The sequence below is a fragment of the Acanthisitta chloris genome, unplaced genomic scaffold (genome assembly GCF_000695815.1).
Source record: "Acanthisitta chloris isolate BGI_N310 unplaced genomic scaffold, ASM69581v1 scaffold14484, whole genome shotgun sequence".
Classification (NCBI taxonomy): Eukaryota; Metazoa; Chordata; class Aves; order Passeriformes; family Acanthisittidae; genus Acanthisitta; species Acanthisitta chloris.
This window is the reverse complement of record NW_008667737.1, coordinates 1,636-23,731: the sequence shown is the minus strand read 5'-3', so window position 1 is coordinate 23,731 and position 22,096 is coordinate 1,636. Positions and strand designations below refer to the sequence as shown.

Here is a 22,096-nt window from a genome sequence, read left to right as displayed (position 1 = left end):
CCTAACATGAACTCCAAGTTTTAAGATTTCTTTCTGCTCAGATTCTTTAATAGGGTTTTTATAGGTCAAAATAAGGCCAATGACTTGTGCAGCCTTGTCCTATCAGCTCCCTCTCTCCCCCATCAAGCAACTTTGATACTGTTGGATGGATTTCAATTCAAGCTGATAAAGAAGGAGAAATCCCAAAGATACTAGATTTCCCCCATTCCCTGGATAACTGACAGCTGTTTGGAGAGGACAGCCTCAAGATAATGACCTTATTAAGGCAAAGGCAGCAACTTTTCAAAAGCCAGGAACCATCAGCATTCCAGAATTGACATGCTGACCAGCTCACATACTGCCCCACTGCCACCTGCCCGCTTTAATAGGTGAAGGAATATGGGGGCACCTTGAGGATGGAGATTTTGGAGATAGGGGAAGGTCTGGAGAATGTTCTAGTAGCAGGGTGGATCACTGAGCACAAAAATGAGCCCTCGTTAGCTCTGCTTTTGGCAGAACCCCTTGTATTTACTAAAATCCAAATTATCATGCATTTGAAATGGAATGTAAAATCCCTGGGATTTGGCCTATCCTTCCCATTCACCTACGTCATGCCAGCTATCTGCTCATATGCTCCCTTATTCCCTCTTGACCTTGTAACAAGCATTCTGTGCTAAAGCTGGCGTGTTCTGGTCAGCAACGTTGCACAGAACCAAACACCACTGGTCAAGTTAAAGAGGTGTCAAATATCTGTTGGATGATTATCAGAAAACAACATGAAGCACTTCTAGATTTTATTCTGCAGTTTTAGCACATCCTCCCTGAATGTTCCTCCTCTTCTCTTCGAGCTCCTTTTCTAATTCACAGATATTTGTACAAGTCTTTCACCTCAAACAGTACTTTTAAATACAGAAAACATTAAACCAAAGCTGAAAGTCTCTAAATAGCTCATTTCAGAAGTTGCCAGACTTAGAAGTTGCTGACTGCTACTACTATTTAAAGCCATGTAGACTATCAGTATGCTCATTAAAAGTTATCCACAATTTATAAAACTAATCTTATTAGAATTTTCATATATGAAAGTACAAAAAAATTCCAGAGACTGGAAGATATTACAGAATCTTTGATTTCAGATTAGATCAGCTGGTTTCAAAATTAGTAAGTTAATAAAAACCCCAACTTACATATGTATTTAAATATATGTGTGATGAGTGGACAGCAGAATGTCTTTCCTTAATACTTAACTTTTTCTCAGCTGCACATATATCTGCTAAACTTAACCTCTACAGAAAGAGAAGAGACTAGGAAAATATCCTGTATTAAAGTTTTCAGCCCAAATAAATCTATCCATTTACAAGCCTGGGGACGTGCAAAGCCTTGATACTGTTTTGCACATGTAAAAAGTTGTGTCAATTCTTTATTTTCTTAGTTGTCTTCTTCTTTTACAAGTAGCTCCTGATGCTTCAGAGTCAATTTGCAATGTGTTCTTGTTTCATTCAGGGCTCCTAATGGAGATGTTTTAAAGAAGGCCAGTCTTTAAGACCCCTGGATCACTTGTTAGAGAAGTTTTAACTCTGCAGTAAGGTACAGCAAGATTAGTTTTGTCTTCAGAGTAGACTTTGCAGCACAGGAGTATAAAGCTACACAATGAACAATCAGGAATTAAAAGAATTAAAAAGTTACTCTCTGGTCTGTGTACCGAGTGAGGCAGGGATCTAACGGGAAGGAAAAAAGCAGTATATGCCTTGTCCATAAATACCTATCTCAATACCTGCACACAAGGGTTGCACAGGCCACTTAATTCTGTCATTCCAGAGTGTTTGGCAGCTTGATTTAGAAATATCCATGGTTAGTGAATGTTGATTTGTGCGTGGGCATTGTGCATGGATCACTTATACACCTATAAATGATGCACGTGGTATTTTACACACTATTTAGAGACAGAGGGAGAGATGGAATGTTCCCCAACTTCTATTCAAGGAATATGGATGCCTCATGATATAGTAGAGAAGTAATGTGAGAACCTGAGTGCCTCCTTCAAGCTACTCCTTTCGAAATACCCCGATGTCTTCCCTTTGGAGTCCCCTGCACTTGGCCTGTGGGGCACATCCAAGCTACATTCAGGTAAGCACAGCTCTGGATGTTCTGTTCACACACAAGCAATTAAAGCTTTGTAAACTACAAGAAGTGACTTTGCTTTTCTCTGCATGTATACTACAAGCATTGTGACAAACACACGACTTAAGTCTGAATAACCATGATGAATGCAGCCTTGGTTAGTTGTGTTTATTAGCCATTGTGACTTTACAGTGATTCATCTCATCTATGTGACTGGTCAAGATTTATTACTACAAGATACAGGAAAATGCCACTTACAAGGTTCTATAGTAGCAAGACTCCTCCTTATAAAAACGACTCCAACAAAAATGGAAGCAGAGTAAAAATAGACAAAGGAGAACACCATGGGGAATTCCCTCATTTTCAACAGGGTCAAAGGAAGCTAAGTACACTGAATTTTTTGAAAACTAGCAAATTTCCCTGAAATACGTCTTTGGAGGAAATTCTGCATAACTTGCCTTCTAAGTATGTGTTTCTTTTGCTGCTCAGGTGCCCCTCACTGAAATCGAGGGGAGAGTCTTTAGAGTACAAGGCTAAGAGGCCATGAAGATGAGAACGATCTAAATGCTGAGATATTAATCAGAGCACAACCTGCCTGTGGGCCAGGAATCCCAACTCAGACAGCTCTGAGCAATCAGCAATTCTGCATTTGTCATCACAACTGTTTTTACTGCCATTTGATCAGTGCCACATGAGTCCTGACGAGATGATTCTTGGAGTGGATTTTCAATCACCAAACCAATTAATTTTATGGAGAGGACAGTAATAGAATCAAATGCAGTAATCACATGTCAGTCTGGAGATGCATCCTCTTTTTCAAAGTCTCCTTCTTTCTGAATATTGATTTAGCTCTCTTCATTTGACAGGCTTTAAGTGAATTTAGGAGAAGGAAGTTTAAACTCACCTCAGGATATTCAGAGTAGTGTTGAAAAGGTACCATACTGCCCATAACGGCTGTTCCCAGAACTGACATACAGGCCATTTTGTGATCTGACACCCTGGTCTTCTGCCAAATAACTGCCTGAAACAAATGGCACAGAGTCAAATTTTTGACATTATATTTGTTGAACTCAAGTCATGTCTATGAACATATATCTGCAACTGCACACACACTGTATATGTAACATTCTGTACTTTGACCCTCCTAAAATCACAACTTCCAATGTTAACGGACTCGATATGGTGCTTTTTGGCATGTCCTCTCATATTGTATTACACATTCAGACTCACAGCAATTAGTAAATTAAGCAAAGCTTGCATTTACGGGTGTTAAGTGGCTGGACTTTTGCACCTGAAGCAATTGTTAAAAACAAATCAATACAAGTATTACTTCTCTTATATAGCAGTAGGCTTTGTGTTTTTACTGAGCACATAAATCGAGGGTTTATGCTGTGTGGTTGACACAGTGGTCAACACTTGAAGGTGGGCACAGCAATGCTTATGTTACTCATACTAAGAGACAGGCCTTTCTGCTAGAGATCAGGCTATCAGCTCTCCACTCACAGCCCTCACCAAGTCTATGACATGCTATTAAGAAAGGAAAGCAGTTTAGTTATATATATTATATATGTACCTAAGGAAAGCAGGTATTTTTCTAAAAAAAACTTTTAAAAAGTTACAAGTATGAAGGAATATCTGCTCTATTAGCTACATATCTTGCAATATTATTGCAAAGACTTAATAAATACAGTAAGGCGATATGAACTGTAAATTGCATCAGAAGTCACCTGTCAAGTCCACTTATGCATACAGAATGTATTAGCTATTTGGGAGGTGAAAATTTGTCTCTCACTAATGAGAAGTCCTATACCAGTCAGTCATGTATTTAACTCAATCTGCTGATTTTTATTTCTGTGTATCAACAATAATATTTTTTTTTCTTAGGTGGCTTTCTTTCTGCTTCTAGGCAACTGAGACTGCTACATTCAGATCCACTTTGTTTCTGTCACTGTTAGCTGCCTGAGTGTATTTCAATGTGCAACCTTCAAATACAAAAGAAAATAAAATGCAGCAAGTTGCATTTCAAATCAGATGTTACAATGCTGTTAAAATTTATGTTTTCAGTGGGTGCTAAGTGTCCAGTGAATTCAAAATGAGTTCACAGTATTCTGGTACAGGATGTTAAGCGAAAGCATGGTGAGAGAGCAAAAAATACACATGCACCCATCTCAAGAAATGCAATACATAGCCCTAAAATTCCACCTGTCCAGTGGGATATTTGCTGGCCTTCAGGGGTGAATTCCACAGAAGAACACAGTGCTCCTGTAAAATGATATTCCCTTCCTACAGGACAGGTGGAATTGTAAAGCTTTGAGACTGTTGAGCCATAACTATTTCCCAAATCTCTAATTTTCCATTTTCCATGTGCAGCATGTGTGAAGTGTGGCTTCCTAGTCCTGCCTGAATCTAATTCAGCTCCTACACATGAGCCTGACAGCCCTTTGCATATGCTGGACCACAGCTCAGGCAACCTGCAGCGAGCGTGAACCCCTCAAACATAAAGGCCAATTTACGTCAGGGAGGGCAGCGAATAGAAAAAGGGGAGAAGCAGAAACAAGCAAGCAGAGCCACTGTCTGGGTGTCCACAGCTCTGGCAGGGAGTCCCCACCGTGCTTCAGCAGCAGGCAGAGGCAAAGGACAGCCCGGGGCTGCCCAAAGCATGCTGCCTCAGCTTCTCTCCTCTCCACCTGCTCTAAGACTCCTCAAAGACATGTTGGAGTGATGAAAGAATCTGTCCTCTTCTTTAGAGCTACTCTTATAAAACATATCCTGTACTGCTTCTATTTTAAAGTTGATTACTTAAAATGGAAACACAAAGTGCCAAGCAATTTTTTTCTTTACTGGATATATTTTAAATTAAATGCATGTGACCAAACTGAGAAAGACACTTGTTACATGACTAATATAAACATCATGCTGTTTATTTTAGGTTATGCTAGTGTGATGCTGCAGGTACAGATATAAATCTTAGCTGCTGATTAATGCAAGGTTATTACATTGCTTGACCTGCTGAATGGTTGATATTCAGAACTGTGGAAAGAGGTGGTTTGAAGAAAGCTGTGGAAAATGAGACCTTACTAAATGCAAGCTTGCCAAAAGCAGATACTGCGATAAGTTCAAACTAGATTTCTAACTAGTCACATGTTTACTGAATATTAATACTCAGTACTACCAACAAAATTTTAGGAAATAGTTACTGTTATAGGTTAAAATAAAGCCTACATACTACTGAGGCCAGGCAACTCAATTTCTATACTATATAAACACGGAATCGAGTGTATATTAATTTTTAGCCCTGACAGCACATTATGAAGCAACGACATAGGAAGAGCTGGTAATTTAAAGAAAATTATTTTTCTAGACTCTTCAGATGTATCAACAGCTTAAAAAAATTCACAGAGAAACAATGCCTGTTCCACTTCATTTATTTCAGAAAGTGCCTGGTTCCATAAGGCTCCTGCAACACCCTATTTTTTTAACCTTGCTTATACCCTTTAGCTAAAAATACAACCCACACACACCCCCCATATTTTTTTCTAGGTCATATAAAGCTGGTGTCTAGGATGAGCCAAGGAAGAATCTGACTCTAGTCAGTATGATGACGCTGCAGAAACAGCCTACTCAAAGATATATTATTACATATGGCCCATCTTAGGTTTTGCTAGAGCTAGCCAAATATATCCCACCCCTCTCCTTGCTTCATTGAAGGGGATTACATGGTCTAGAAATTACAAAATGTCACAGTGCATATAAAATCTATTGCACATATACAGGAGGTAAGTACGTGTGTGTGTCTGTATTTCCCCGCCCCATCCAGCCCTAGGACATACACATACTTTCGTGAAGGATAACAATGTCCATTCCAACCCATATGAGTCTATCACTCTAAGCACACATGGAGTAGGCATCCAGTATTTCAGGATACATACATATAGTGCAGAAGGTTTCCTTGAAATATGTGTAAGGAGTGGAGAAAGAGTACACAGCCTCTTCCGACTGGGGTCCCTGGTATATGGCACTCAGTAGAATAAAAAGCTGCTCAATATTTGTTTTCTCAAAGACACTAAGGAAGAACAGAGGTAAAAATGCAGCTGCACCACATAACCTTCATATTTTCGAACTTCTACCAGCAGCTACAATGATTTGCAATCACAGACAAAAGGAAAGTCTTAATTAGAGCTGGGGACTGGATGCTGTTTCCAACTGTGGCTACTTCAGCACAATTATGATGCTACAAGTTAAAACAACTCATTCCATTTATCTTATTACCACATAATGGCATTAACTTAAAGTAGACTTTTACAACCCAGAAACCACCTATTTTCTTCATTTGTTTTGTGATAGTCATTCACCCTGTAGTAAAGTTTGAGGGTGTAAGAGTCTAACTGAACAAGCACTGTACATGGACTGCAGGTTGGTAACACAACTTGAGTTAGCTCTTTGGAAGAGAACTGTATTTCACAGTCTCTCTAGTTTTATTTTACTGCAGATAGCTAACTCCTTTGGCCAGGACATTCCTTAGCCTTCTTGAATCAAAACCTAATAACTTATCTGGCTCCAACTGAAGACATCACTGCCTACCTGTTAAGAGAGTATACAAACAGGAACAAAGCCAGGCAGCAGTATCTACAGTTTGAATTGAGCCCAAGGGAAACAAAAAGCTATCACTTTGTACAGTATCTATAACCTCTTTTGCTTAAGATGCATAACTACCTAGCTCCAATGGCTGGCATGTTCTCTGCAGTAAAAGAAAGCCTGCCAGCTAAGATCAAGAACAGATCAAGATAAAGTCTGAACCACAGTCATTAAAATTCCAGCCTTGAGCTACATCATAACTGGTGTCTTGTCTTAAAACCAATGGTAAATTATCCTACTAAAAGAGAGCCCTTAGAAAATCTTCCTTGAAAACAGAAATCACAGCAGTTTTTCTTTAGTTTACAGAAAAATCATGCACCTAATCATAATTATTTTCCCCACATATTTTATACTTGCCCCTAAGTAATCATTTGTCCCCTCAGTTGTTGGCTGGACAACTATCAGTGGAGATCTGCAGCAGAGAAACTCAAGGCCCCATTTTCCCCTCATGAGATACAGCTGACATACCTGTCTATCCCATGAGCATCAGATATTAGGGCTATCAATGGGATTTGTTGAAAGACAGCCATGTTCCACAGCACTGCTCATCCCACAAATTGCAGCGTATTCCCTGCTCATATTTCCATTTCGTGATACGAGAGCACCCTCCCAATGAAAAGGCTTTCTTGAGCATGACACAGTGGAGAAATGCTTGGATTTGAGAGCTGGGAGGTAAGTTAGGTGAGGAGCTAACAGAGGACTCAAAGATACTCATCTGGTAACACCTGTCTTCAGAGCCTTTCAAGAATTACAAAGACTATTAAGAGCTGTAAGTTTTTAACTGTTTTAACCACGCATGTTCAGCTGTGGGTGTCCAGAGAACCTGATCTCCTTCTATGACCAGGTAACCCTTCTAGTGGATGATGGAAAGGCTGTGAATGTAGCCTATGTAGACTTCAGTAAAGCCCTGGACACTGCCTTCCATAGCATTCCCCTGGAAAAGCTGGCAGTCCATGGCTTGGATAGGTGCACTCTTTGCAGACAGTTTTTTACTGTCTGAATGGCCAAGCCCAGAGAGTGGTGGTGGGTAGAGTTAAATTCAGCTAGTATTCAGTCACCAGTGGTGTTCCCCAGGGCTCAGTCCTGTTTAATATCTTTATCAATGACCTGGATGAGGGGATCGAAGGCACCTTCAATCAGTTTGCAGGGGGCACGAAACTGGGTGCGAGTGTCGATCTGCTGGAGGCCAGGAAGGCTCTGCAGAGGGATCTGGACAGGCTGGATCCATGAGCTGAGGCCAATTGTGTGAGGTTCAACAAGGTGAAGTGCTGGGTCCTACACTTGGGTCAGAACAACCCCACGCAGTGCTGCAGGATGAGGGAGAAGTAGTTATTAAAGTGCCAGTGGAAAAGGACCTGGGGTGCTGGTTGACAAGTGCCAGTAGTGTGCCCAGGTGGTCATGAAGGCCCATGGCACTCTGGCTTCTATCAGATATGGTATGGCCAGCAGGACCAGAGAAGTGACTGTCCCTCTGGACTCGGTACTGGTGAGGGCACACCTCAAGTGCTGTGTCCAGTTCTGGGTCCCTCACTGCATGAGAGATTTTGAAGTGCTGAAGCAAGTCCAGAATAAAGCAATGGAGCTGATGGAACCTGGAGAACAAGAGTGATGAAGAACGGCAGAGGGAGCTGGGGGTGGTTAGCCTGGAAAAGAGGAGGTTCAGTAGTGACTTTATCACTCTCTACAACTACCTGAAAGGAGTCTGTAACAAGGTGGGGGTCAGTTTCTTCACCCAAGAAGCTAGAGACAGGACAAGGGGAAATGGCCTCAAGTTGCACCAGGGGAGGTTCAGGCTGGATATTAGGAAAAATATTTTCACTGAAAGAGCAGTTAATGATTGGAACAGGCTGCACAAGGAAGTGGTGAAGTCATCATCCCTGGAAGTCTTCAAAAACCGAGCAGATGTGGTACTTCACAATATGGTTTAATGGGCATGACAGGATTTGGTCAAAGGTTGGACTTGATACCCTTTGTAGGTCTTTTCCAGCCTCAATGATTGTATGAAAAGGTTCTTCCCCCAGAGAGTGTCTGGCCATTGAATAGCTCCCCAGTGGTCACAGCTCCAAGCCTGACAGAGCTCAAGGAGCATTTGGACAATGCTCTCAGGCATATGGTGGAATTCTTGGGGATGTCCTGTGCAAAGCCAAGAGCTGGACTCAATGATCCTTGTGGGTCCCTTCCAAGTCAGGATACTTTATGAAATTCCACTTCCATAGCAGAAGGAAAAAAAATAAAACCTCCTAAACAATTAAGCTACTGTCAAAAAACAGTTTCCAATCCAAAATTGTCATTCAGAGGATCTACAATGTCACAGTGAATTATATTTAAACAAAGGGAGGTTTAAAAGCTTTTTTTAAAATAGTAGTTAACAAAAATAACATCTCTGTGACAAACTACATTGCCAAGGAAGAGGGAAAATTGCCAGGTGGCTTTGGAAACATCCTTTTTTTGCTAACCCTTTTTTAAGCATACAAAGTGAGTACACAAGCCTTGCAAGACCTAAAAGCACATCTCAGATTCTGAAGCACACACTGCATTTGTGAAACAGTAATTGTTTTGAGATTTCAGACATATACTCTGCTGTCATTTGAAAAAAAGTGATGGATAAGAAACTGGAAACCTCAAGGAATTAGTAATAGGATATAAAGCATTTCACCTCTAGGTCACCAGTTCAAATTCAACCAGGTTGGTAGTGACCAAAAGTAGTTACCATCTGGCAGCTGTTCTCTGGCTGATGTAAATTGAGTTGAGGGTCTCAGCGCATTTCCTAGTGGACAGGTGTCCTCAGCACAAAAAACCACCATAATTAACTCTCTGTTTGGCTTTCTCAGCAAAGCCACTGAACAACAAATGTAAGCAAAGACTGAGCTATACTTCAGGTCAGCATGAAAGCACGTTGAGTGCAGAGCACTGCAGATTCTTAATCATAATCCCCCTTCATATTTTAAGACACACAGATTATGGAGGGACTTAATTTATCATCATTACATTAAACAGAATAGCTTTTTCAACTCAAGACAGAGCTTGAGTTGAGTTTCCATTTCTACTCAATGCAGATTTCTTTCCAACATGCAGCTACAGCAGAGTTTGGAAGCACAATGAATGAATGCAAAGTATAATGACATTATTAAAAATGCTAAATTTACCCTTTCCTCTGCCTCAAAAAACCCACACATTACTGAGGACACAGACACAGAAAAAACAACTGGGTTTGGATTATTTGATAAAAACTGTTGATTAAGATCATGCAGCTTTGGAAATAAGAGAATACTTACTGAAAAGGGGAGGAAAAAAAAAAAAAGGATGGCATCCTTTAGGTCAGCACCACCATCAAAGGAGGTTCAGGGAAGAAAGAATACCACCCACAGTTGCTACAGTAATTTTTTAATGGGCCTTGCTCCACAAGTTCTGACTCTTGACTCTCAAGAAACAAACAAGACAGTTCCAGGCAGAACTGTGTGTGACCAAGACTTCAAAATGCTATGCATGAAAAACACTGAGGAAAAAAATACTCCCTTATGCAGAGTTTTCCTCAACAGGAACTGGAAAATCTACTGAGCCTACTTACGGCCCATCTGTGATAGGCACCATCTAAACCAATTTTTGCCAATTCTTTTGGCTCTGTTTAATCTGAAATTATTAAAACAGGTATAATTACTGGGTGTCCTCTCTCATTTTGGTGTTTGCAGAATAAAGGCAACTAAACCAAATTAAAGCATTCCATATCACCAGACTTAAAACACAGAAAGGCATTGCTTGAACATCAGTGGTTTGCAGAGACTAAGCCAAGGGCTATTGGTGTTAAACAGAGGAGAGTGTGAAAACTGTAGTTCCAGGCAAGAGCCCTGGAAGCACTAAAAGCTGTGCTTTACCACCAGGGCCAGAGGTCACAGGTGGCTAGAACGTGGCATTTCTGGCTGAAGGGTTTGGTGAGGTTTAAGCAGTGGCTGACCATGAAATGTTCTTAGCATGCCTTAAGATAACATTAACTTTAAATAAACTTGCTGAATACTCATGTAAATTATTTCCATTTGGCTGTCTCATTATTCAATATGCTTTCAAGGAACATGGTGATGAAAGAAGAAAAATACCTCTTTCTAACATAACCATACTGGCAAGAGGATCAACATTATCAGTATTCAAAGAATGTCTTGGCAGGATAAACCTAAATAAAAAGAAGCAGCACTAGCTAATCCAAGTTGTCAAAATAGCAATAGGACTTCAAGAGTTGATCTGCAAAGTGATTCATTATTTATTGCTAATGCAAACAAAACATTCTGAGCAGAAAGAACAATTAGGTATTTCCTATCTCAAATCCTATCAGAAATCCACTGATGGAGAGTACACAACAAATGAACCCTAAGAGGACCGAGCAAAGAATATCTTTTTCTTTCTTACTAAAAAACAACCCAAAGGCTGGAAGAGCACTGCTAGATTTCTTTTTAGTTAAGAACCATGCTTAATGGCAATATTTTTCAAACTAACACAGACATGAAACGTAGCAGAAAAAGAAAAATTTCTAGGTATTTCATTCAGAAGCATAAGACACACACCTTTAAAAAAATACCAAACTGAAAAACCACAACATGGAGATAAAACCATACATACATTCAACAGCTCAAAGAGAAGCCTAACCTGTCGAGACAAGTTTCTGCTAGAATCAATTAGACAACCATTTTCAGATGCCTAACCTCTGATGCTGCTATGACAGTTTCAGCCTCATTACACTCTTCCTCAGTAAAGCTAAGGCTGTGTTTTCACACACAGAATGGTTTGGGTTGGAAGGAACCCTAAAGATCACCTAGTTCCTTTGCTCTCACCATGGGCAGGGACACCTTTCACTAGACCAAGTTGCTCCAAGCCCCATCCAACCTTCCATTCTCCTTTAATCTCTTATAAAACACAGGACTATAAAAACTTGAGGGGTGACTGGTTTTGGTTTATTGGTGTGACTTTTTTTAAGTACCGTTTTTGTAATTTATTGAGAAGATCTCTTTGAAATACACTTTCATTTACACTTTTTTTCACTTGTACCCTTTCAAGTCTTTCAACCCACCTTTCCTTGTCTTCTTCTGTGATAGCTCATCCCTGCTATCTTCTTTCTCTTTTAAGCCTCGGAACCTGATCATACTCCCAACGTGTATCTTCTTCCATTGCACCAGAAGGTATTGGCTCAGCCTCAAGAATTCAAGGTTCTAGGAACTCCTCTGAATAACTGCATATACAATTTGTCTTAATATATAATCTATGAGCTACATGAAAACTAAAGCCATTCTAAGAAGCTGATTCTTTTTCCTGGCACTTTTCTAACAAAAATTTAATGGACAGCACACACAAAAATCACCAACAACCCTATTTAGCAGAGCATTATTGTAGCATAGATATGCTGTAGTGTCAGTATAGAAAAAACACCTTCTGATCTGAATTAATAGTTGTAATGACAATAATACTCAGTATCTAAAGGAAAAATAAGCAAAGAATATTCCTGTACTGTGATAAGGTAAAATGAAAGCATATTGACCTACTGCAAGTTGCTATCCAGTGGAATTCCAGAATTTCAAACTTCTTAAAAGATATGATGCAATAAGTAACTTTTGATTTTCTGCAGCTAATTTTCAGACTCTTTTAAAGCATCCACACATGCACAGAGACAGACTACACTTGCCAACTTCTTAAGCCTTTCATTTTCCCAGCTTAGCAGTAGCTACTGAGCGACCTCTTGTGATGAAATGTTTGAGCACTTTCTCACTTATTTTCCTTTTGTTTCTAAATAAATTAAATGAACAAAAGGCTGGCAGTGCAAAACAGTTGATAGAGAGCACCATCTCGGCCATTGCAGCAAATGATGCTGCCTGCAGGTAGCTTTTGCACCATTGCAGCAAATGATGCTGCCTGCAGCAGCTGATTCATTTTACTTATTCAAATTAGGTATTGAAGACTGGACCTCTGAAGCTAATAGCGTAAGTAGTCAAAAACAACTCTCTAGTGCAATGGCAACTATCACTCTCCACACCATTTTCCCAGTAAGTATTGTGAAAAAGACATGTGATCACCTTCTTGCACATTACTGCTGCTGTATTAAAATAAGCAGAGAAAAAGCCCAAGAAATTCAATAGTCTAATCAAAGGGATGAAATCAAATTACCATAAAAATATCATTTGCAACTTGTCAGAGAGGGCAAAACCAAACCACCAATAAAAGGCAGAATTAGTTTTATTAACCAACATTTAAAACAGATACTGTGAATCACTGCTAGATAGGTCAAGTAGCTCAACACAATCTTAGAAGCAGATCCTCACCCCCCTGCCCCGAGATCTCTGGTTTCTAAGTCTCAGTACTCCCAGTGAAATAAGACTGAGAGTAGCTACACTTTCTCAGCTTTGAAATACTCATTCTGTAGCAGGCCAAAAGGCTGTCCTTCGTTTTTCAGAGGAACTATGAAAACAGTTCTGATATTTAGAAATAAATACATTAATATAATCAGAGCATGTTAACTCCAAGAAAGGAAGGGCAATCTGTTAGCATTTCAGGAGAGCATATTTATTATTTATTATTCCCACTGAAAAGGAACTGAAGTGTGAATATTTGATTGATAGAGTAACTGACCCAAACTGCCCAACGAACAGGCCAAATACTAACATGATTTCAGAACAGAAACAGACTTGCTGAGGGATCTGACCACGAGATGTCACTCTCTGCTTCGTGGCAACTTGGAAATTCATTAGCACAGCTTTCCCCTCTGAGGTGTAAGACACGGTACAGCCAAAGAAATCTGCTGTGTTAAATCTGGGACAGGTAAAGGCAAACTGCTCAGCGTGGCATTTCCGTGGCTGCGTGCGTCATTTCTGTAGCTGTGCTGTAGAATTACCATTCAGTGTGCTGTGAAGACAAAGTAGGCTCTGAATTTGTTCCCCAAGCCTAAACAAAGAACAACTAGCTCAACCAAAGCCTGTTGTTGTAATATACATTACTCTTCTTACACCAGTGCAGCCAGTTAGTTTGAGTTTTTAGGCTTTTAAAATAAAATCATCATTTTATATTGAGCTCTTATGACTCACCATTCAGCACACTACCTGTATGAGCTAGAGTGTCTACCCAGGTAGAGAGCCTAAACATGGAAGCTGTGCAAGTTGTTTCAGTTGGCTAAGGTTAACACTTGATCTGGCCCTGTGGTCTAGTAAGGTCTCGCTGCTTTGTTTACAAAACACCACCACCATCTTTACAAACCACTAGCATTCAAAACAACTTTTATACTTCATATATCTAACCAGGCACCTGTTAGAGCAAACCAAAAAGATCTTAGCCTGAGTTTTAAAAGTTTAAGATCAAAATCTATAGCCATTATAAATGCACATTTATGAAAGGAAGAAAGAAGTGGAGGTCCAAAACAAACCTATGATGAAAGAAAATTCTTAGGAATGAAAGATTTTGTATAAGTATTAGATGAACTGCATAAATTCATGAGAAACTGATCCTTAATATACCTGATAAACTCATTATTACCTTATTATGTGTTAATGTTAGCCTCAGATCGGGTTTGATGATACCATATGCTGTCAGTAGATCTTGGACTTTTTTGAGTTCTTCCTTACATTTTCTATTTGTTGAGTAAAACTGCTTTCTTACAGGAAGATTCTTAAATAACTTTAGGACGGTCACTGTAGTACCTGCAAGCAGGTGACAAAAAATAAACATAAATTATACTGAAAAAAACCCACTGACTGGATACTGAGGAAATTACATTTTTACTTGGAGACCCATCTGTGTGCTGCTGCACATGAAATGGCCCTGAGTAACACTAAATTAGGATAAATTAGCATAAGAAACATACCAAATTAGCAGTCATCCTCCCCCAAAAAGACTTCAAGAGCTGTGATTCCCTTTATTCAGAGTTGTGATTGCAACATATTGACAATAGTGAGAATCAGCACTAATAAAACTGAAGACCCTTCTGGCGCCTATTAATTTAGCTTTCATTGGCAAAATGATTAACAGACTAGAATCTAATCACACATATCTGGAGGCAAAGGAATGCTGTGCTTCATTAAGGGCCTTCACAAGTATTTGCCTATGCCTGGTCCTACAGCCATGCTGCTTCCAGCAACTCCTTTGTACAGCAGCAGGACAACTCCTACTCCTTTAAGCAAGGATTTTGCTGCGTATAAACTTCATTTTGGTCCTGAACAAATCTTTCATATGGACCTGGAGCACTGAATTTTTATAGCTTTTATTTCCACTGTCAGCCTGAAGAAGTGAGTCAGAGAAGGAGAAACTAGTTATAATTACTATCTAGAACAACTTTCAAGGCATATCATTTCTTACAATATGACAACACACTCTCAGCTGACAGACATAAGGCAAGAAATGTTTACAGCTGCAAAGATTTCATACTTGGCCTTCAAGTATACAACAGGTATTTCGACATCAGATAGAGCCTCAGAGAAACACAAAATACTTCTGCCACAGTGCAACACCAGAACAATGATATCCTCCTACCTTGCCCAAGATGAGAAGGCTTTCTAGAAGTCACATGCCCCTTGCTATCCAAAGCATACTGAGTGCTGAAATCATCATCAGCTGTCTTTGTTGTGATCAAAACCTGAAAAGAGTGATTTTAAAACCAACTGTGTTAATCAGGGATAGACAAAGTTCAGAATGAGCTTAGATAAGCTTTGCTACCACTCTGCCCATTGCAGTACTTTAGTCACCATAATTACACTTAATTAATTTATAGAACTTTTCTTCTGCAGGTGTTTCTTGCAGGCACAGAAACATTTTGCATTACTATCCATGTTTCTATCCATTTAACTAAAAGCATTTCTATCACATTAATACATGAAGCATAACAATCCCTGCTACCTACAACACATACTGCTCTAGCTTCTGTTCTAGCACAGGTTAAATAAACTGACAGTTTTGTCTTGTTATCCTGTGAGAAGTTACATTTATGTGAGATTCCACAAACTTAACTACACTCAAACAGACAGTCTATTATCTTTCCACACCCAAACACATCTGGCAATCAGTCATGGCATGTTTTGTAAGCTATGAAGGTAATACACAGATTGCTTCAGCAAGAGCAGTTGTAAACCAGAGTTCAGGTATCAACATTTTGAACAACAGAACCACTGCACTTTAACCACCTGAAAGACAAAGTTTATCACACACACGGAACTTCAGGTATTTTGGTTTGGTTTACTGTCTCATGAATCATTCAGTTCAGCCATGCCTCTGGAGAGAAAAACCAGTAATTGATTAATTGCAAATGATAATATTACAGACCTACTTAAGGGCCAATAGTAGAATACCTCTAAACTGAAACTTCAGGGGGCAGTTTGGTTAGGCACAATGCAGTTAATGCCAGGAGTGTTTAATTGACATAATTACTGATACAAGGATTGAAGCAATACTTGTTAAAGTAGTTAATACACTCAGGCTACCTCCCATCTCTTATGAAACGTACCATAGAGCTGACTAGAAGCTCTGAACAGATGGCATTCTGCCCTGACAACTCATTAGAAGGAACCAGTGATTGAGGAATGGCACCATCTATCAAAACACCTACAAAACCCCAACCCACTCCTGCTTAGCGTGATGTGAACGTAGCCCAAGTTAGCACACGGTCAAGCCCTAACAACATCTCTTCCTGACCTCAACAATTCATGGTTCTGATCAGACACAGATATCAGTATCTTCTTGCAGGATCTAATCCTTGCCAGACTTCTAGAATCCAAAACTTGACCTTGGTGCAACTTGAATACAGAAAGGCAGAGCAAAACAGACCCGGCAGATGCTGTGCCTGAACACTTTCCAGAGGGGTTTGAACAATTTATTTACTTTCAGGCCATAAGTTAAATGGTAAATATCAGCATGCTGCCAGTCCTCTTCATACAAACATGGACCAGACTCAGGCCAGGCAGCAGGTTCCTGCTTACTCACAGGGACAAAGTTTGTGCAATTGCAGTCACATACATGTCAAAGAACAATATGGGGCCCAGCAAGATCCCATGACTGTCAATCACCCAGATAACAAGACAGAAATTGTTACTGGAATGATAGCTATGTAGGCCATCAGTTCCCTGAAATTATTTCTCCTGGCCACCATCTGCTGCTCGTCATTTTAATTTACCCTAATCCAAGTAGTAAACTCAGCCATACTCTGACATTACATTCCCTGACAGAAAAGAAAGTACAACACAATCTGTCTCTGACCTGTTCTGACTGAGGAGAATAAACAGAGCACTGCTGGGACCATTGTGTCAGAAAGGCAGGACTGACAAGAAATTCACATGAAGTGGCTTCTGGGGCTGTAGGAAAACACAGCATACACAAGCCAAATGGTTTGGAAAGCATATCCCTGGCAGGCTGCTGGATCATTGAAAGTCTTTGCACTGGTATAAACCTTTCACAAACACACACACACAGACCCAAAAAAAAAACAAACCAAAAACCCCAACCAACCAAAGAAATCATACCTCAAAGACTAGACGCATTTATAGCAACTGCTCACCTCTGATATGCTGCAAATGGCTCCCAGAGCTTCCCCACGGAAACCATACGTTGTCAATCTTTCCAGGTCCTCAGAAGAGCTTATTTTGGAAGTGTAGTGTTTAACTGCCATAACTGGAACATCATCAACCTTGATTCCACTGCCATTGTCTCTTACTTCTATTTTGTCAAACCCATAATTCTCCTAGAAAACAACAAAATACAATGGAGCACTAAAACAACCAAATTAATTGAGACCCAAGTTTGTTACAGTTTCTAGTCATCCACACAGGACTCAGGTTTGTTTATCTGGAGGAACTGAGCAACCATTAAATGTTTCTGTTTAAGGAAAATAAAGAAAAACGCAACGTTAGGATAACAGTGATGTTTTCTCCAATTAAATAATGCCATTCGTACTCTGTGATTTGGGAACAACAAGCTAATATAAATACAAAAAAATTAAAACAGAAATTAAGTAAATTTTTTAACTATGATGAAATTTGCAAAACCTAAGTTCAAAAAGAGACCTATAGCTGGAAAGTTAAATACTTTTTCACCTCTCTTATCTACTTGGTATCAATTCTTTTGCAATCACCCAAATGCAGCCCTGTATCCACTGACATCAGTGGGCCCTCACTTAGAACTATTTTCAATTTCAGTCTTGATTTATGCAATTTCACTGCTCTAGCAGTTTTGCAGGTTCTGTGTTGTGTCCCAATATAAAGAATCTGAAATTCTAACGACAGGCAAGGCACAAATGGTGATAGTAATGAGAAAGCTTGTAAAGAGACACAGAACTTTACAGCAAGAAGTACAGAATCCTAGAGGCTGTTTTAAAAACAGCTTTCAAAGAACCAAAGTTCAATCTCTGTGATTTACCTTCACATATATGCAATACATATTTTACAGAATTTCAATTTAAATATGTCATTTTGGCAAGCACCAGCACAAATAGGGTAAAACTCTGAAAACCCAGATATTTATGACAGCTAAATGAAAGAGGGAATTCAGGTTCTAGAACATCCCAAACAGCTGCAGCAAAGAAATGCTTCCTTCCAGCTACATTATAATCTGCACATGTGAATGGCACCCAAAAGAACCACAAGCCAGGAGGAGAAAGTAATTAGAGCTGCAGGCTCATGAACTGAACTTCTTTTACATCTGGCTCTTGGAAGATTATGATGCAACATACAGAAACATGTGCTGTACTGTGTAATACATGTAAGTGACCTTAAAACTGCTTTTGCTTAGAAAGAATATCTTGAATGAGTGACTTCCACCACTGATGCTGGACAGAGCATATGATGTTGATCTCTGAAAGCTGATAAAACAGAAGAAACTTTGTTGTCCCATCTGGGCCTATACTGAAAAGAGTTATGAAAAAATATAATGTACTCCCAGGGTTATTTCTTGAAGTAAAAAATGATGCAATTAAAACAAAAGGAAGGTATCTAAAGATATTATCTGTATATACAGATAATTTGCTTCAGGAAACATCAAAAGCCTCTGAAGTAGGCACGGAAACGTATGTATTTAATTAGCTGATAAACAATAGAAAGGCAGGCACATTTTACTTTGCATTTTAATGAATGGTGCAAAAGCTGTTTTCAGGTGAAACAACAGTGCTTTTGCTAATATTTGAGTCAACCTCCTACTGGGAAGCAAAACAGAACGTAAGCAATACATCTCAACTGAACAGAAAAACACATTAGGAGATAGAAGCAGGAAACTTTCTACTCTGCTGCTGGTGAAGGTTTTGAGAATTTTACAATTAACTCCTATTTTACATTCTAATTTTTACTTCCAGACCACCTACCTGCTTAGGAAAAGTGAAATTTAGCTTGAATCAGAATGCTACATGAATGATTCTCTATTTCTACTTGCATGCATTTTATGTAAATATTATGGATCAGATGTGCAGTGGAAATTCACTGAGCTAAATTTCCTATGAGAAGCTTCTAAGGATTAAAGCTCCCACTTCATGCACTGGGGGAAAAATGGTGCAGAAACAAGTGTCTGCCTTTTACAACAGCCATTTCATATAACAGCAGCAAACCTGTAGCTAAGAGTTGTCTTCACAAACCCCTGCTTGGTTCCAACTACTAGCACAGGCACCTGCTTATCCTCTCTATTAATTAAAATATGAAGGTCTCAGACTATGCAGGTTATTCTCCTAAATTCCTGTTGTTAGAGGTCAGGCAGGCAACCTGTCAGACTGATGCCCCTGGAGTCTCTCAATCTATATGCAAGCAATTATATTGCTGCATCAGTGGTTTTTAGCATAGATCAACCTAAAGCCAGGACATCAGGTCAAGAATAAAACCATCACTCTCCATATGCTTCATTTACAGCCATGCTAGAGGCACTCAGTCCTTCTGCTAACAACAACGCAAGTCCCACCATGTTCTTATTTCTAAAAGCAACAAAGTGAGGTTCAAATTAATAAAGAGATACCACTCAACACCTTATAGAAAGGCCAGAGTTCAGTTTGTAATCAAATGACTGGCTTTTAATTGTAATTAATATCACACTGTCTCAAACTAGAACATAAGCTGATGCTTTTTCCAGTGTTGTGTGAATGTCAGCTGATGCACAGTGCAAAGATAACATCACCTATTGGAGTTTGGTCAATCAAGAAGGTAACAAGAACAAAACACTAGCCAAAGCTCCCTACTACAGCTGGCAGCTGCCACGGTTTCTACCTGAGAACCATTCCACCTGCAGGTAAACTCCTGTCTGTCTGCCTCCAAAAAAGTCCCTTCAATCTCTGTTCAGGCAAGCTGGGTAACAACTCTGAAAGAATCAACTAGCTTTCCTAATCCATCTGGAAAAGATCAAAACAATGAAAATGCTGCAGTTTCAGGCAAAACCCATCAAGCTGTAAGATGCAATTTCAACACTGCCCTTCTCTGTTATGCTTTTGAACTACTCTGGAATTAATGTGATCATTGACCTCTATTATGTGGTAAAGTTATTTAAATTTTATGCTAAAAAATGCCAGAAAAAAATTCATTTTTTCTACAGTACTACTGTCTAGAGCTGTGCAGTTTTCTCTTCTCCCCTAGCACCCACGGAAGAACAATCTGCAAATCTTGTTTACTCACTGACAAGCTGTGTAAAGCCAGGTAGGACAGTGAAGAACTACAGTGATTTGGATTGGGCTGGACTGACAAAGCATGCAATGGTAGTGCAGATGATTCATGCACTGAAAATTGGTCAAAATACTCTTTTTAATTGAACTGGGACTTCTCACTATGCAAACAGCTGGTTACTGTGCTGTGAAACCCATGCTGATTAGAGGGCTTTCTCCTCCAGCTATCTGCATGACTATATTGACACTCCAGCACAACAGACAAGGTTTTTCCTAACTATTTTTGAAGGCTCCAAAACCTCCTGTTGATTTATTGCGTTACAAATAGCTCACAGGATCTGGTTCTGATACCCTTACCCCCACAACTGTGCACACACTACTCACTTTGGAGTTACCCATGAAGCAAGATACTGGGCAGTATAAATATTGAGTAGACAGAGGTCATGACAGACCATAGGGAAAGCAGAGTATCTCCAGCTCACTTAAGGCAGTAACAAGAATGTTCCTCGGCATCTCCGGGAAACCATTCTCATATGGAAAAGACAGGAGACTCAGAAAAGATAGCAGAGACATGGACAAAGAAGCAAGCAGAAAGTGAATTGCCCTCCTAATTAAGAGCATTTCTCTAATGTTTAATTCAAAAATATCTTATACATTCACTGTTATTTGCAGCAAAGGAAATTGGATGTAGTTTTGGATACATCCATTTATACAGGCTGTAACAACACTTCTTTCTTACTAAGCAGGAAACAGTGCTTCTACCCAGCTGTTGACAAAACACTACAAAACCAGAAATACAACAGCAAGAGAAGCTGATCAATTAGACATTTTACCCATTTTGGGGAAAAAAAAGCTCAAATTCTTTGTTTTAAGTATTATTTTCTTCTGCCAGAAACTATCCTTGAATGACATACCAACTTGTTTTAACAGCTTACAAAAATAAAGTGTTAGAAGTATCCAGAGTTCACCATGGGGTGACCATGTGGTACTTTATATCACAAAACCATCTAACATGCCCACCAACCTTTTCTACTGTTTCCATTTTCACCATCCTGACCATATTTTCTAATGAGCATTACATATGTCGGTCTAGCAATAAACTTTAGTCCAACATGTTTTTAAAAAAGTAACTACTCAGAAAAAGTAAATTTTAAGTAGGAAACGGGGCATTAAGGAAGTTAAGAGTTTTTTCCCCCCCAAGATACACTTAGAAGGACAACTATGCCTTGCTGTTTCAGCAGGGCCTCAAAAACGTTAATTCAAACAAATTTTGGACCCTTTTTACTTGAGGTAAATATATATACGTATAAATACTATGAATACCTTACTGTTCCCCAAACCACAATAGGCTAAAAAATGCATTTGCAGTGGAACTACTTTCTGTACATCCAATTCTTTGTAAAAGAAAGAAAGAGGAGTTACCAGTTTAATATCAACATTTGTGGCACTGGCATCCAAGGCATTTTCTATCAGCTCCTTCACCACGTTGAGCACTGAAGTGATCACCTGAGAACTTGAAAGGAGACGAATAGTCTCTCCCGGTAGCTGTTTCATAGTGGAGGAAGATTTGGAGAAGCTGCATAGAGAGATAACACAAAAAGAATGTAAAAGGAACACTACAAATACACATTTCTAAGCAATTGTTTCATAGCAACTTTTAAATGTAAAAAAAAAAGCCAGAATGTTATGGCTGAAGAGTAAAATTTCCAAGTTACTGAAGGACTCAGCTTCCTCTGCAGTTGACAGGGGTTGGGAAAATTTTTAATCACTGGAAACACAAAGGGT

The 22,096-nt window shown here is 39.4% G+C and overlaps 1 protein-coding gene across 3 annotated transcripts in view; it reads right to left on the bottom strand.

Moving 5' to 3' along the window:
- PMS1 (PMS1 postmeiotic segregation increased 1 (S. cerevisiae)) overlaps nucleotides 1-21,885 on the bottom strand; it is a 43,053-nt gene extending 21,168 nt beyond the window's left edge. For 2 of the 3 annotated variants that reach the window (XM_009072634.1, XM_009072636.1), the window contains exons 1-5: nucleotides 21,734-21,885; nucleotides 17,243-17,425; nucleotides 15,229-15,331; nucleotides 14,236-14,399; nucleotides 3,002-3,118 (exon numbers count right to left, since the gene is read on the bottom strand). In XM_009072634.1, coding sequence (XP_009070882.1) covers nucleotides 3,002-3,118; nucleotides 14,236-14,399; nucleotides 15,229-15,331; nucleotides 17,243-17,425; nucleotides 21,734-21,865 — 699 coding nt within the window. In that variant the 5' untranslated portion in view covers nucleotides 21,866-21,885. The remainder of the gene's footprint in view (nucleotides 1-3,001; nucleotides 3,119-14,235; nucleotides 14,400-15,228; nucleotides 15,332-17,242; nucleotides 17,426-21,733) is intronic. The other variant, XM_009072635.1, reaches the window with a different exon arrangement.
- Between the last annotated feature and the right edge of the window lie 211 nt (nucleotides 21,886-22,096).